The sequence below is a fragment of the Poecilia reticulata genome, chromosome 16, assembly GCF_904066995.2.
Source record: "Poecilia reticulata chromosome 16, P_reticulata-male-v2, whole genome shotgun sequence".
In the NCBI taxonomy this organism is placed as follows: Eukaryota; Metazoa; Chordata; class Actinopteri; order Cyprinodontiformes; family Poeciliidae; genus Poecilia; species Poecilia reticulata.
The window spans coordinates 16,370,987-16,388,568 of NC_088845.1; the positions used below are offsets into that span (position 1 = coordinate 16,370,987).

Sequence of the window (17,582 nt, forward strand, 5' to 3'; positions counted from 1 at the left end):
GACATGTCTGCGGTGGTGGAGCAGCATGGTGGCATGAGCAACGAGAGGAGATTCTAGTTGACGTATTCAGTCATGTGTTGCGAACTTCAGCGTATCGCCCGCTTAAAATGACTATTTAATTGCCGCGTCCGCTTTCGCTGGACGACCCTGACCAGAGAACCGGCTTGGAACGTGGTCAGGAAAAGGAAACCCACACGTCTTCGCTGGGCGTCTTGCAGTGGCATTCGTGTGTCAGTTTATCTTTTCTAAGTGAGGCCGAGAGCATGAGAGGGTGACTCACTTGTTGTAGAGGACCACGTCAGGAAGCCAGATGTGTTTTGAGGGCAGCCTGACCTTCAACATTCCATCAAACTCCTCGGGGACCCAAGTCAGCCGATAGTCCTGCCACTCCTGAGGGCCAGCAAAAACAATGTGCTTAGTCACTCATTTGCTAATCACACAGCAGCAAGAAGACAGCAGGGAACAGAGAATTTGCTTTTCGTTTCTTACAAGTCAATGGAAAAGATGTGAAACCTAGGCGGTCGCTACATCACCGAGCTTTGGTCCATGCTACACCGTCTGCAGCAGCCGTAAAACACTATAATCATTGGTTTGTTTGGGCTCAGGATGGCTGTCCTCGGCTTTCCAACTTTCTGATGGTGAGGGATGTATCGAGCCCTCATAGTCATTCTACGCTTGGCTACCAGTCATAAATCTGCGCCTGCTCAGGTTGCAAGCGTTTGTGTGTGTGTGTGTGTGTGTGTGTGTGTGTGTGTGTGTGTGTGTGTGTGTGTGTGTGTCTCTCTCACTATGAGGCAGAGAGCACAAACTGAAATGTAGAAACCATGGGATGTTTTTTTGTTTTTCTTGATATGAAAGCACAACAGAATATACTTTCTTGATTTGTGTCACAACAAAATTCAGAGGCGCCCAGGAGAACAACTGTCCTGCAGCTTTTACATGAATCCCTTCTCCAACACACCTGAATCAAATGATTGGCTCGTTGCTGTGCCTCTGCAGAGCTGCTGCTGTGATTTGATTCAGATGTGTCCTTTACCCTAAAATGTCTAAAAGTTGTAGGGTAAAGTTGCATTTATTAAAAAAGCCAAAAAGTATTCAAATTGCCGCAAAAATGTTTTGTTAATGTTATTTTGATATTGATGCAGATTGTAGCAATTGTATAATGTACACTGGCTGTACACTGGATTTACAAGCAAATTTCAAATTAAATAAAAAAAAACTTTGATGTTGCCTGATCTGCTCTGTTCTACAGAGTCATAATAGTTTATACATCCTACTAGCAGTATTTAAGAAAAAATATTGCTTCAGTCAGAACTGTCCTGATCAGGATACACAACCAAACCCCCCAGCATGTTTGTCTGATAGTAACTGCAGACAAATTTTCACAGAGCTCTGCACCCAAGTTAAATTTACTTTATCCTCAGCAGAGCGAACACAGATGGCACGCGAAACCTTCCACTGTGGACTGCTGGGTGGAGAGCAGATCCACTTTGCGACACACAAAGTGGATCAGGATGGACTGCACAGACATAGCGTTCTGCAGCATCCATCACTTCATTTGTAAACGTACGGTTAAGAAGTATTTTGTCTGTCAAATGATGACTTAATTTGCTGAAGGAACTGACACTGTAGAGCAACCTGGCTCTACTGCGCTGTGCTGCGTGGGGATGACGACTGAGTCTCATTGTATCATGTAATGAGCCGTGCTACATAGAAAGGTTTAATTGTTGTTACTTTGTACCATATTCAGTAGCATCCAAGTTCTTCACGGTTTAAAATCTCAAATAACGTATTGCCCTTTTCGAGGCTTTATTTGCATGTTCCATACTGCTTAGCGCCCCCAACAGGTCAGGGGGAGTAAAATGTAGCATAAAATAGCATTTTGGGCCATTCTCTGTGTTTTTGTGTGGATGAAAACATTACTGCAAATGTTTCCATGTGGACAGGAATCAAAACCCCTTTTTTTTGCAGGAATTGTTTTTTGCCTTTGTGTGTGTTTGGTGAGTTGGCTGGATGTGATGAGGCGTGTGAAGTCTCACCTGTGTCAGCCAGACATTGGTGGTCATCACCTGCTCTCTTTCATGCTGAAAGACAACACAAAAACATATTTAAACAAGGAAACCATTGCTATCCTTCTGTGATTGGGGGAGCTTTTCAAATGCCACACTGTGCAAAGTTTTTTTTATTTTATTTTTTATGTTTTCCTCCAGTGAGCCACACTTTTTTTTGTAATCTTTTAAGGTGTTTTTGTTTAACAGTTTCTTCAAACTTTCTGCAGTTTATGCTTTTAATTTAGGGGAAAATAATACATGAGGAGCTTGACTGATTATGTTAGATTCATTAAAGCATGATGAATCTAACATTCATCATGTTAGATGAATGTTGGCTACAAATGTTTTGTCTGCTACAAAAAAGAGGTCTTTTTTGTAGCAGACCTCTCTCTACAAAAAAGCAAAGAAGAACCAACAGATGACCTGAGAGATGCCTTATGCCACTTGACTAAAATTTTTGCAGAGTCTTAAGTCTGAGTGCTAGAAGCACTAAAAGTTCATAGATTAAAAAAAAAGAAAAATCTCAAGAAAAAATAATCAAGATCATTTTAAAGGCTTTAGAGTTCGGCTGTCAAGAAATTAGGATGACTCAAGATTTTGCACATCTGTATCCTCGCATGTTTATGCTTTTAGACAACTCTGTGCAGTTTTTACTCAAAAAACATCTGGGTCTAACTCTGTACAATATGTTAAGGATTAGAAAGGCCTTCACCTTCCTCGCATTGAGACATGGCGGTGGCTGCATTCTGCTGTGGGGGCAGGCAGGTGAGCTCATTGGAAGACGGATGAAGCTAAATACTGTTAGAAGGTCCTGAGGTCAAACAAAAATGTGCTCAGGGTTTCGTGTAGAAGGAAAAGCTTTCATTTAGCCGCGTATCATCAGCACTGCTTGGTTTGAGTCCTTTTACTAATCACCCCAAGGAAATGAAGCACAACCTGTGGATTGTAACTCTACAAAACGTAGGACACGCTGGGACAAAGTCACATTGACACTCACCACACTGATGAGTTGGGCCAACGACACCATCAGCTGCACGGTAACCAGCTCAGACCCATTAGTGGCGGGTCGGATCAGCTTGTTGTAATATGCCGGGTTGAGGAGATGCTCGACCAGCCGCTCCTCTGTGTCTGCCCCGAGGCCAACTGCAAACGAGAGCACGCCATCGTCATCAAAGAAAAGTTGCACCCATCTGTGTGTCTCTCCCCCCAGCGTTTTCCTTTTCCAAGATATTTCTCATGCTGGAATACGTTACAACCACGCGGAGCAGAAAATCAGCTGTGCCGCCGAGTTTCCCTGTTTGGCCCATGCTCTCGCTGCCAGCATTCGGAGCTTCATGGCTGCACATGTTCACTGAGAGAGCAAAGATTTCAGCATGGCGTTACGGATCGCTGCCAGCTCGAGCGTGTCGGCACGGCTCGGTGGAGACTTCTTACAAGATCTGACATCATAAGAATGAGTCAACCAGTCTTGACTGTCTCTATCGCTGTCCATCCTGTCTCCACCGCTCTCCTAGCTGCCTCGACTCTGTCTCGATCTATTCCTGTATGGTGGTGAACGTCTCCCCAACTGCCAACTCTGGTTTAGCTTTGGGATTTTTTTTTTTTACTCCATCCCTCCCTTCTGTCTGCCATCCCTCCATCTGCAGCTGCGAGCGGTCAAATTTAAACAGAGCTGTCAGACAAACGCTCACAAATGATGAGGTTTTTTTTCTTCCTTTTTTTTGAGTCTGGACACAGTGAATAGGGGAAACAACTGTTGTGTCTTTCCTTCTTCCTCTGTGATTGCGTCCTTTTTTCACTCCCTGCCTGTTTGGCATCTGCTCGCTGCACATTACCTCACACGTTCCCATCGAAGATAAACACAGGCTGCTTGCTGTGAACTCAGCATATTCACACATGCTCTTTTCCAGACTACTAAGAGTGCAACGTGCTGATGGCAAAACGCTATCTGCAAAGGCTTCTGGGGTTGGATGCTTTCCTTTGAATGTTTATTATTAGATTTGTTACTTCTCATTTTATTAATTTGGCAGGGATAAGTATGTACATTTTATATGTAGCAGACTTGGCAAATTTGCAATGATGATCCCTAGAAAGGCCTTCGCATAGATATTAAACCACACAATGTGTCATATTTTAATGCTTTCATTAAAATTTCATGCTTTCAAAGACGATGAACTTACTTCATCCTCTTTGTTTTATTTAGAATCTGTTGCTGTTACAAGTGGCTATCAGTTGTTAATAAAAAGAATGACATGTAAATGAATGTAAATAGCATTTTCATGCAAAAATGAGGTAATGACTGACTGACTGCGGTGGAGCTTAGGTAAGACACTGACTACATTCATGTATGCTGCACAAGTCAAATTCAAATTAAATCAGACATTATTTGTAAAACACTTGTCATTCGGATGACGAGTGTGTGTATGTACAAATGTTAGATTAAGACCAGAAAAAAAGTGAAACAAACGGAAATGCGTAGTCAGCAGCGAACAAAGCAAAATTAACCATGCAAGCCAGATGAGCAAACGAACAACTTGAGATGAACTTAAACGAACTAAAAGACAGAAACCCAAACTAAAACCTCCAGATGGTCACCCTGTCCTCCTCCTCTGTCTCCCTGCCCTCCCCTGCTGTACTCCTGTGTTCACTGAGCAGGAATGATGGCCTCTGTCTGCAGATCAATGACGACTCTCTTCATTCCCCGCCAACATGCAACTCCTCCCTCTCTCCTTTCTTTCTCTGCTGTGTGTTTTTTTTTTATTTTTTTTTTTACCCCTAATCTTTCCATCACTGGAATCAGCCCACATCTTGATCTCTCACGGAGCTGATAGTCTCCCTCCCTGCCTCCCCTTCACGCTATCTCCATCTCGCTGTCAGTGACAGCCGCTGTCCGTTTATTAGCTCTTCCTTCAGTGATCCACTGTCATCAATACGCCTCCTGTCAGCAGCTGCGTGTAGCACTCACGTTGCTTATTGTGCATGAATGTCGGCCAGGCTCTTTTATATGAGCCTGTTTGTCTGCATGTGATCAGGGGGGAAATAAGCACGACTGTCTGTGTCTGAACAATATGAGTTATGTATATTACTCCCAGAAGCTCAGGGCAATAACTTAAAAGAATGAGAGACGGGAAGCAAATGCAGTCCACTTAAACAAAGATGGAAGTAGAGCAGTTCACATCTCACTAAGCTCATATTTGCTAAAGGTAGTGCTGTCCTCAATGTGGAGCAGGAAGATTTATATTCATATTTAATATAAATCAGGGAAAAAACATAAGTTGTGTTGAACATTATGAAAGATTGTGCATGATTCTAATGGTGTGATAAATGCCAGCAGCAAAAAGACTTTCATGGAGTAAGAAGAAAAAAAAATGTCTGTTTGTTATTGAATGCTAACTTTAATTTGTTTGAAATAGATTTTAGTGATGGAGAGTATAAAGGTCAAAGTTTAAATCTCAGTTCAGTTTCAAAGTGTGGAGGTGAAACACCTGAGTCAGCAGGATGATTTTTTTTATTTATTTTTTTTTAAAAAAGCAGATGTACCCAGTGATGAAAAACCTGCTTGAAAGTACAGAACAAGTGCTGAATAAATTTACTTTGTTCTAAAATAAACCGGCTTACTGTACAAAATAAAACTGCTTTCTCACTGCTCCTCCAAATGGCTTGGTCAGTATTATAAATATTTACATCCTTACAGTTTCCATTGTTGAGATACTTTAATGGCTCCGATCATCAAACGAATTACGATCAGATGTGATAATTTGAGCATAAAATCTTGTTTTTAAATAACTTTATTTACTGCAGGAGGGGGAAAAGCTAATCACATCAACCTGGTCACATGTAATAAATGTTTTAAGCAAAAACAGCCATGAAGCATTTGTGATTTTTTTTTTTTTTTAATTTTAGCCTCCTCGTCTTTGCAGAATTGTTTTAATTCAGCTACATTAAAGGGTTTTTGAACAAGAATAGTCTGTTTAAGGTCATGCTGCAGCATCCTAAATTTACAGCTACATTTTGACCAGGCCACTCCAAAGTTTTATTTATTATTATTATTATTATTATTATTATAATTATTTGAGCCATTTGGATGTGGACTTGCTGGTGTGATGTGAGTCAATGTCCTGCTGCATGACACAAGTGAGCCTGAGCATAACTGATGGTTTATGGATTATCTCTCAGGGTTTTCAGCAGTAGAGCAAAATTCACAGTTCCATCAATATTCAATGATGACGATGTTCTTTCTACTTGTGTGGTCATTCCTGTCGGTCACTCTCTTTCCTCTCGCAATCGTGGACACCGACTGTGTAAGAACACCTGCGTGCGTCGTGGCACTCTTGCAGTAATTTAGGTAGTCTGGCCACTCCTCTGAAGGTTTCCCACTGTTACATGCTTTTTATATTTTCAAATATTTAATCTCACGGTTGTTCACTAAAGTCCCAAAACCTTAGAAATAGCTTTGTAGCACTTTTCTGATACGCTGCTTTTTGATATCTTTTGCCCATGTGCTGTTAAAGAGATGATAATATGTACTTTCCAGTCAAACAGTGCCATTTTAAGAACTACTTAGGTTACATTTGAAGTCTTATTTAACTCACCCGGTCCTTTTATCTTCGATACTTCATGGTTTAAGTTTCACGTGGGCTCGAGATGAAAGTCTAGACTAATATTTTATGGCTCTGGCACCGAGAGCCAAACAGAGAGTCTTTTTTATCTACGAAACAAGGGTGCAAAAATGTCTGTACGTTCTGACCTGGTCGCCATCATGTTATCCATGAGGCTCTACTCGTGTGTTCATTAAAGCTTCTGCTCTCTCTCTGTCTCTCTGTCTGCATGCGACGCTGACCCTGAGAGGATGTAATGCTGCTCGTCACTCAAGTTGTATTCTGGTTGTTTTCCACTGCAAATATTGCATACTTAATGTGACACGATGAATTTTTCAGCAGGGCTCCCCATTAGAGCGCGGAGCAACAGAAGTGACACACCAGAGGGTGCGTACGAACCCAGACGCCTACCTCAAAGGTCCGGTGAATCAGACGAGACGGTTGCATCATGACTACGTAAGTCTGGGTTTCAATAGTTGTTGTGTTGAGACGGATTCATTTGATTGGATCTGAACCAGATTGTACAGACACAAAAGTGTTGGAAAATGAGAATGAAAGACTATTTACAGTGATAATCTCTATTTATACATCCAACTCATACATAAAGAAAAAGGTTGAGTGAGGAAAAAGGTTGCTTGTTCCTTTCTGTGGACTGCCAAAGAGGCTTTTTGGCTGAGATGTTTGATGCTGAACTATTCTTAAATGAATAAAAGAGAGATACATTGATCGCCTGACAACACCCAATTTGGCTCTGTAGTGGCCAGAGAACTGAGGTATTAATATTGATTCACCATCTTGCTTCCACATCACAGCACTCAGAAACAAAGTCATCCCACTTTGGACTAACTGGAAGCAGAAGCTATATGGTCTTACTAAACTCTGCAGGCAGGAAGAGCTCAGCCTGAGCTATAACTGCTTCTACAGTACTGCAGATGACTGTTGGTTCAATGCACTTCCTTCCACTTAGTCTGAAGTCACCTTTTATAGAAGCATAAACAGTTCAAACTCTTATATTGCTGCATTCACGAGGCCATCTTAAGCCAGCCACTGATGAAGATGTATAAAAATACTCAGTAGGCTATTGAAAAAAAATAAAAACAGAATATGGAGAAGATTTTAGCATAGACCCTTAAACAATTTGGGAATAAAAACTGCAAATATGCAAATGTGTAAGGGCTACATTTATATTAAGACAGTTAATTTAAAATGACAAACCTGAGAAGCATTTACAAATGTACTAAATTTCAGCAGTGGCAGCCTTCTGCAAGCTGTGTTTAAAATAAGAACTTTCATTTTTTTATGTTCACCCATTCTTATGAAGTGCCAAAATAAACATTCATCTTTCGGTACTTTTGAATTTGACACCAATGTTTAAGTTAGAACTTAGAAGCAACACCAGCCAAATTTCATACCACTACTCAAAGCCTACACATTTTTATTTGAAAGCAAAACATCAAGCAGCCTTCTTTCAGCCAGCTGAGCAGCAGTGTGCAGCGACAAGCAGGATAAGGGCAACCCTATGCTTCTCTTTGCAACATTAAGGTGAGGAAAACTCCAATAACGTCTTCAAATTCAGTTAATCATCAAATGCCAAGTAATGATTACAATGCCAGTAAAAAGTTATCAATTATCAAGTACTTTTTCTGCATTGAGTGATCAACCACTGGTTCTTCTGCTTGGAGTACAAACACCCCCGCATCTATGAGACAGCATCATTTCTTACAGCCTGCACCGAATTCCAGTGGCACGATAGGATTAAACTCACCGAGACACGGAGTCTCATCTTATTGCAATTTAGTAAGCAATGCATATATACCACCACACGCCTGAGCCGCTTTCATTCATCAGACTTTAACAGAATAAAAGACCTCCTCCAGACACTCCATCAAGAAAATGGCTTTCTCTGCCATCAGATCTGTTTGTTCACAAAAGTAATTAAGTTCACGGTTTTGAGCGGCCCTACAGCTGTGAATCACCGGGATGAATCAGAACGAATCCAAAAAGCGCCGCTTCACCTGAAACTGCATCAGCAGGAACACGAGGTGAATCTGAAGCTGAAAGGTCTGCTCTAAAAGGCCTGTAAATCCTGCTGCATGTGCAGACTGCATTAGTGCGGTGCGTTTTATTTGTGAGAGAAGCTCAGTGGTTTGATGATTGGCCTATAGCTTGCAAACAGTAGAGCTTATTTCAAGGACTGCAATAAAATACATCACTTAAACTGTACTATGCCGCTCTTGGCAGCTATTATTATGTGCTATCGTTTGGATGCGTATAAATCTGAGACCGATGATGTGAGCACACAAGGAGGCGGGAAAAGGGAAAGCCAGAGGGGGCAAAGTGCGGGACATGATTCAAGATAAGAGTTTGGAGTCAGTCCTATTTAATAACTCATGCTCTCTGGAAACTGCTTCATTCTGTTGTTTCTTTTATCTTATCTTCTGAGCCAGTAGCTACAATTAATCAACGAGAAGAAGCTAGAAAAGATGGGAAGCCCTCATTTACCTAAATATACACCGACCAGGTCGAAAGTAAAGCTCCTAACTTACAAATATATCTAATCTGTCTTCCCTACTTCTTTTTTTAGTAAAACTTCTTTGCGTTCATAATCTGCAGGGCCATGAATTCAAGCGTTAACATTCTCCCGTACAAATCCAACCCCCTTTTGGGCACTTTCACAGCGTTCTCTAATCACGAATCCTCCTGGCTAATCTGATCCCATAGCTGCTGTTTCCTCTAGAAATATAAAGGCAGAAGAAGTAAGCAAGCTAACGGCAGAAAGTGGTAGGCAGTTAGGGGGGGACGAACGGGTGTCATGTTCGGGTGGAGAAGAGACACAGACAAGTCAGGCTGAACAATGAAGCAGGGATGTGCAGCTAAACTTCCTACAGCGTTACATAGCAGAAAATAAGAACGACAGAAACAGGCTCCCACTGCGCGCCGCACTCCTGCATCAGGTCAACTCAGCACCACAACTGTTTTTTATTATGCATGGCCTGCTGGGGAAATGACAAGAGACATCCTCCTCACACCAGCGGATGGCTGCATCGTCTCTGCAGTGTCTGAGACAGGTGCTGAAATGTCCTTGAGCATCCTTGCACGCACAGTCACTGCTTTTGCTAAGGCCTCCGAAGACAACAACTGATCTAAGTTGCATTCCCAGAGTTTGTGTTTTACAACTACAGGGCAGAGAAAAATATCCTTTTTTTTTGTCAATCTTACATGTATCAGATGATAAAATACATTTGAATGTCAAACAAGAATAATTAAAAACGGCATTTTTCCATTTACTTATTTACGAAGGAAAAAGGTTCCAAATCAACCTGACCCTAAGTTTTAATTGGCCTCCTGGGTAAATCCTGAAATAATTGTGATTGATCACTTTTTTTTTTGGATTAGTTTCAGTGTTCACACCCTTTTCTGACTAGTAAAGTCAAGAATTCGTTTAAAATGAACCTGTTTGATAACACGAAGTAGGCTAAAGCATCTTAAAACAAAGAACAAATCATACTCATATTGAAAGAAATCCAAGAACAAATGAAATCGTTATTGACCTCTATCAGTCTAGAAAAATGTTAAAAAACGATTTCCAAGCATTTAGGATTCCAGTGAACCACAGAGAGAGCCTTTATTCTCAGATGGGGTAAACGATGAACAGTGGGAGCTCTGCAGGCCCAACTTGCCTTAGTTAAGGTCAGTGTTCATTATTCCACAATAAGAAAGAGAAGCAGGGCAAAAATGAACTCTGTGGGAGAAATCTAAGGGGAAAAACATGGCTAACCAAAATGAAAGCAAAGGCTAGTCTCTAATTTATCAAGAAACATCTTAATATCCCCTTTAGGAAAATATTTTGTGGAACAAAGCAGAAACTTTTGAAATATTTGGATCCTGTTACATCTAAAAAAAACAAAACTGTCACATTACAGAAAAATAACTTTTAAACTATGAGTAAACATGGTGTGATGTTCTGGGGTTGCTTAGCTGCTTGAGGGCGTGGATGACTTGTCGTAACAAATCGAACAATAATTTCAACTTTCTGCAAAAAAAATCCTGATGGAGAATGTTTGACCATCAATCAATGTGGCTGAATTAAAACATTTTCAAAGAAGAGAAGCAGTTCGTCCATTGTGGTGTAAAAGTTTCACTGCCTGTTATTGAATTACTGCTGGTTGGTACAACTAGTTTTTAGATTTAGGGGGAAATTACTTGTTCAAATAGGACCAGACTGGTTTGACTAGCTTTTCTCTTAATTGATCAAATTGATCAATTCTCACTCTGTAGTGGGAAAAAAGTAAACCGCGTTATTCTAAACTCACGCTCCAGGTGTGAGTATGTCTAATTGCATGATCATTCAAATATGTGTCTGAGACAAAGTTAATGGTCCCTGAGACTTTTGCTAATCAGATTTTCTCCCTTAAGGCAAGATGACTCATTAGTAGCCCAGTGATTCTCAGGCTCCTTCAAGTGAAGTTTCACAATGGCTGCATTTTCTCCATCAGGTCAAATGCCCCTGTGTTTAACAGGGCTGGTCTGAAACTGTTTTAGGTCTTTGTGTTTTATCTTTGATGAAATTATTGCACCTGATAAGCAACAACCACAATCCCAGGTATATCAAATTGTGCCCACCCTGACCTGTTGCTGCACACTACCAGTGAGGTAGTAGATTTTCTGCAATTAAATTTAATTAAAGCAATTAAATTATGTTGCACATTTTTGTTTGAAATGTTTGTGTAAGCACCATTATTTATTCAAGTTTATCATACAAAAAAATATCACAATTATTACTATGAATTAATAAAAATAATTAAACTTCAGCTTTAGTGTTTTTTTTTGTTTGTTTGTTTTGTTTTGTTTTTTTACCTCGGAAAAAAAATCAACTATGTGTGAGGACCTACAGTATATCACAGCATACCATGAGTTTCAAATATGTTTAAAAAATTAAAAATCCATCAGATGGTTTGTATGGATTGAAATCTTTTGATGGAGATGCCAGAGTGGATGGAGTTATTTCCAGTCACTCTTTCAACACTTTTCCCCCTACTGCTGTGCACTGCCGGTCAGCTGTTTAAAAATAAAACTAATACCACTTCCTTGGACTTTAAGAAAGGACAGCCACAAACTGGAAACTAAGAGTGTCAGCAAACATTGTTATTCGTATAACACTGTTTTAAAAACATAGTTGGCAAGCTATGAGCAGCATGTCTGTTAGCAGGCTGTGCAATAAGCACATTTACTTGAAAACAGTTACCTAATGCAGTGGGTGTTTATTCTACATTTTTGTATTCTTTTATATAAATCAAGACAACAATAAATACATCTAATAAATACTATTTTACTGTCAGAATTTTGATTTAAATCTTTATGTTAGAACAACTAAACCATCCAAATGTGGTTATGAAAACCAGGACATACCTTAAGTTAATGCTTACTTCACTTACAAGTTCTGAAGCGGCTGCATTAGAATAGAAATAAAAATGTCTACATCCTAATTGGCATAGCTGTATTTTTAAATCCATCACCAACAATTTAAGGTGTGACAGTAAACACACTGTTTAAAGACACGGTCTTGTGTTAACATGTGCGATAGTATCTGAGTTTGCTGGGCTAAACCTGGGCATTGTGTGTATGCACTGAGAAAGAAGGAGTGTCTTGGCACCATATGGTAGCTTTTCTGTGTGAAGGCTCTCATATGAGGGGCCTTCACATAGTCTGTGTGAAGCTTGAATGTTCTGCTTGAGCATTCGTTGGTTTTTGTTACACACTTCCTGCTACTTTTATTGCACATTACAAAAAATATACTTGTTAGCTGGTGTGGAGATCCTAGATTGGACTTTGAGTGAGTGGATGGATGGATGGATGGATGGATGGATGGATGGATGGATGGATGGATGGATGGATGGATGGATGGATGGATGGATGGATGGATGGATGGATGGATGGATGGATGGATGGATGGATGGATGGATGGATGGATGGATGGATGGATGGATGGATGGATGGATGGATGGATGGATGGATGGACAATCTGAGCTGTCCTCTGCTGTGTCTCTACTGAGGCTATTGTAATTCAGCCAGCTGATGTCGGATGGTGAACCATTTGAGCAGACAGCAGATGTAAGCAGGCAGAAATAAGCGTAAATGACATCCACAAACACTTTGCTGATTTGCTGTAAATGGACTACAGAGACAATTGTGTAAAAGATGTCTGTAATGAGCCAACGTATTGACTTGACACGTTTACAGTACGCCTACCAGGTTGGACCCCCTTCTGCTTGTAGAGAGCCTTAATTATTTTTAGCAGCTTTCAGTAAGGTGTTTAAAGCATTCCCCAGAGATTTTGGTCCCTGTTGGCGTGATGGCGTCACACAGAGGCAGAAAATGTATGCGTGGAAGGCAAATACGTGACTCTACCAAAGATGTTCTCCTGGGCTGAGATCTGGGGAGGCCATTGGAGTACAGTAAACTCACCGTCACGCTCAAAAACTTAACCGATATGATTTGAGGTTTGTTCTGTGGTGCATTTGTTAAAGGGACACACTGTGGTCAAAATGGGCTGAACATGGTCAGCTACTATACTCAGGTAAGCTGAAGTGCTTAAACAATATTCAATTATTGTCAAGAGGCTTAAAGTGTGCAAAAATATATTCTTCACACCATTACTCCACCACCAGTCTGAACCGTTGATGGAAGGCAGGACAGAGCTATGATTTTATCCTGTTTACACCAAATTATGCAACGATGAAACCGATACTCAGACCAGGCAACGTTTTCTGCCGTCAGTCTGTGTGAATTGCAATCTCTGTGTCCCGTTCTGTGGTCTTCTGCCACTACGGCCCATCTGCTTCAAGGTACCACGTGTGCTACGTTCAGAGAACGCCTTAGCTGGAACGACATGTTTCCATTATCTTGATTTTCTCTGAACGTATTGGTGTCATTCAAGTGACATATTTCCTCTTTAATGGACTGTCCTCTATAAACTAGAGAGGATGTTAAGTGTGAAAACCAAGAGCAGATTCTGAAATACTCAGCCAAGCTGACACCGACTCCACCTCGAAAGTCGCTTCAGTCCCCCGTCTTCCTCAAACTGGTGCTTCAGCAAGCCACATCAAGATGTCCGAGTTGCTCCCACGTGATTGACTGATACACAACGTGCTAACAAGCACCTGAACAGGTGTACATGACGAGAGTGTGAGCTCGGAGCGTGCCTTCCGTAAAAGCAGGAGGAAAACATATTTTCCAGTGGATGAATGATAAGTAATTTGTCCTTGGCAGACAGGATGTGGAAGCTGTTGCAGCTCCATGCCTCTCATTAACCTACCCACTCAAATCAAGACCTCAGTGTTAATGAGTGAGAGGGAAAGAGACACAGAGAGGTGAGTGATAACACAATTTCTTTCACTCAAACTCCCTTTAACATTCACGTGCACTGCCTCAGCCGGATCCTGTTTCCTTATTTTTATTATTAATTTACAGATAAATGGCTCTTTTATAGAAAAAAAATAGATTACCTGCTACTTAGATTACAGGATTACAGACATTAACACTACAGTCTTAACTGCTATTCCAAAATATAAAGAAACTAGAAAAAAATACTTTCTTAAAAAAAACATCAAAAAACACGACTTTCATTATAATAAGTCAGTAAAAACGTATTATCTAATAAACAAAACCGCACAATAGTGTGCATTTGCCAGATTGCGCTCAGACATGGAGTGTGAGGATCATTTCTCTACATCATCGCGCTCGCTGCTGTTACAAGGAAAGATGGTGACACAGCAATGAAAGAGTCCTTTTCTCCACCTGCCTCCTCTCCATCATCACGCCGCTCATGTTTGTTTATTTTTAGGCTCGCTCCATCTTTACTTCCAGGATTCCCCCGTCACGGCCAAAAGCGTCGAGGGCTTTTATGGCTTGACAAGGTGATTATTGTCGCACAGGCGCATCGATGAACGGCAGCCAAATGGATGGAGAAAGTACTCACCTCCCACAATGGCGAAGAAAGCCAGCAGCAGCCGCGGCGGCAGCAGCTGCCGGCGGTGCATCATCGTGCGCGCTTTGAGCCCGGAAAGGTGTTCACCCGGGATGGAGAGGCTACTCCAAGCGCACCCCGCAGTGTTGTTCCCCCACCTCCTCACGGCCCCCGAACCTCCTCTTCACTCTCTACCTGACATGGTGACGTCTCTCCGGGGGGTGGAGGGGGGTGGAGGTATCTGCTCCGTTCCTTCCATGCCTGTCAGGGAGGGAATTAAAAAAAAAAAAAAAAGAAGAACAAAAACAGAAATGATGCAGTCAGGTGAGCTGTGGGGTGCTGCTGCTGCTGCTGCTGACCGAGCCGAACGCCGTTTAGAGATGCGACGCGCTGGACAGGCGGGGGCGGGGCGCGCCGGGCACGATGGAGCAGCAGGGAGGGGAGGATGCACCTCAGAGCTCCACATCAGCCAGCCATGCCAGAGTCTCTGCTCACTCATCTCCATATAATATTAAGCACTAGCAGGCACGAACAGAATGTCCAATATTGACTTTCCAGTGACCTTGTCAAACTAGATGGCGTCTTGCCTGTTTTTCTGGCTGCTTCAAGTTTAATTTCAGCCCTGGGCCAAATATCTTTTTAAATGTTATCATCTATGAATTATGTTTTTTTTTTTTTTTCTAATCAGCTTGGAATGGAAAACATGCTTGTTCCATATATATTATATGAATCTAAATATTGTATAATATATTTAAGCTTTATGTTTACGTTTAGACTTCCTTTATACCTCTCATGTCGCCCTCTGACAGGATGCTGATGCCCTATTAGAAACCACCACAGCATTTCTCCATTAGTTTTGCACAACTACAAACCAAAACATTCAAATTATTACAAACCAAATTACAAATTACAAACCAAATTATTCTTCACAAAATAACTCAGTCTGTCAAACTGGATGGAGAGGAGCTGTGAGTTCAGTGGTCAAATTAGTTCAAAAGGTTTTCTGTTCCCCAACAAACCTCTGTCGTGAACTGAGATTATTTATTCTATTTAATCTGTTGGGACTCTATTTACAGATTAGGTAAATAGAATATCTGAAGACATTTTATTGGATTTTATTTAGGGGTGTTAAATTAAAGAGGGATCATTTTCTGATTTATTTTTTTTTTGTAAAAGGTTTTGGGGAACAAAAATCACGTGTCCTTTTCCATCTCACCAACATGCACTACTTTGTGATTGTCTATCATACTAAATCTTGATCAAGTATTACTTTCACACATTTCCTGTTCCTCTTGTCTAAGGCTTCTGACTCAAAGTTACGTGTAAAGAAGTTACAGAGAAAAGTGGGGAAAAAAATAGACAGGAGGAAGAAATGCATGCAAGAAATGAGACTTAATGGTCAGGTAATATTGAAACAATATTAAATGAAATGTGAATCTCATCAAATTTGCCGGACATAAAAAGACAAGAGAAGACACAGGAAGTCAACAGTGTGTTGGAGGAACGTAGGAAAGGACTTGAGGGATGAATAAACAAAGTAAAAAGCAAGACAGAGAGAGGAGGCAGTTGCTGTGGTGACTAAGAAAAGGTCCACCAAAGAAGCAGCCTGCCTCTTTTTTGTATTATCTATTTTCATCACACACACACACACACACACACACACACACACACACACACACACCCCCACACACACACACACACACAGAGCAGAGGCATGTACAACTGGCACACTATGCAGGTATTCCCATAATATATTCACACACATGTGCACAGAGGAAAACTCTTCCATGGATTCATCTTTAAACCCTCTCCTTACAATCTCATCCTTTCCCCACCTCCGCTCTGCAGTGAATGAGCTGACCTGACAGTGCTCCTCCCCTGCTCTGAGTGCAGCTAGTCTCCACGTGAATTATTTAGAAGCTGGGACCCCCACAAGTGCTTGTCTTCCCCTAACACCCACTCAGACTCCTTCTCTCTTTGCTTTTTTTTTTTCTCCGTCCCTTCCTGCCCTGCTGTCATTCTGTCTTCGCGTTGCTGCTATTACTTCCTCTGACTCTGTCACAGCTGGGAAAACACAGGGCACAAATCTCATCGTAAGTCACAGTCTGATTATCGGAGTAGGATAAATGAAGCAGAAGAATAGAGAGGCAGAAAACTGATTTTTGTTTCCAGCACAGTTTATTGTTTCTCCTTTATGTTTTAGAGGATTGAAGATATTTTATTTTTGGTTAGTGTTAATCTTGAGCTCAGTTGTTGCCAGATCAGCTGGAATGTTCCTCAGTAGTAGTTCTTCACACAGGCAGCATGGCTCACTGCCCAGGTCAGGCCTCTCTGGGAGCCCCCAGTTGAGATATTTTTATTCGTTATCTGTAGGTTCACTCATTTTGAAATGTTTTCCTGGCTGCAGAGCCGCAGTTTGACATTTGAATCATCATCTTTAAAAAGTATTTATTTGTTTGCTTGCTTACTTACTTACTTAATTTTGGTCATTTGGTAGTTTTGGTTGTTTTTTACCTGACGTTTAATAGACCAAGATAATTAGACAAACCAGGCATCAGTTCATACCCACTGCAGGTTTTGCACCAGGATTGGCAGGTGACTTAAGCCATTTTCTTTAACCAGAGCCGGTCCTAGCCTGTTTGGCACCATGGGCAAACCACCCCTCTGATGCCCTGTTCCCTCCATGAAGTTGCTGACCTTGGGTGTGGGGGTCAAGTATGATAAGTATCATTAGGAATGAAGAAGCGCTGGGTGAAATGACCCAGAACTGCTCCAGAATAAAACAGCATTGGTGTGTGAAGATGCTAAAATATAGCACACAGTCCATTGTGTAAGTTTAGCAGGTTACATGCTTACCAAATTTTTGCAAGGAAACAACATAACCCTTAGGGAATGATGCTCAAGATAATAATAATAGTTTAGACAGTGATAGAATAGAAAGAGAGAGCCATTCTTATTTTACAATCT

The 17,582-nt window shown here is 41.2% G+C and overlaps 1 protein-coding gene across 1 annotated transcript in view; it reads right to left on the reverse strand.

Moving 5' to 3' along the window:
* chrnb2 (cholinergic receptor, nicotinic, beta 2) overlaps positions 1-15,246 on the reverse strand; it is a 38,372-nt gene extending 23,126 nt beyond the window's left edge. Inside the window, exons 1-4 of the mRNA XM_008431704.3 lie at positions 14,628-15,246; positions 3,049-3,194; positions 2,040-2,084; positions 281-390 (exon numbers count right to left, since the gene is read on the reverse strand). Coding sequence (XP_008429926.1) covers positions 281-390; positions 2,040-2,084; positions 3,049-3,194; positions 14,628-14,691 — 365 coding nt within the window. The 5' untranslated portion in view covers positions 14,692-15,246. The remainder of the gene's footprint in view (positions 1-280; positions 391-2,039; positions 2,085-3,048; positions 3,195-14,627) is intronic.
* Positions 15,247-17,582: the final 2,336 nt, after the last annotated feature.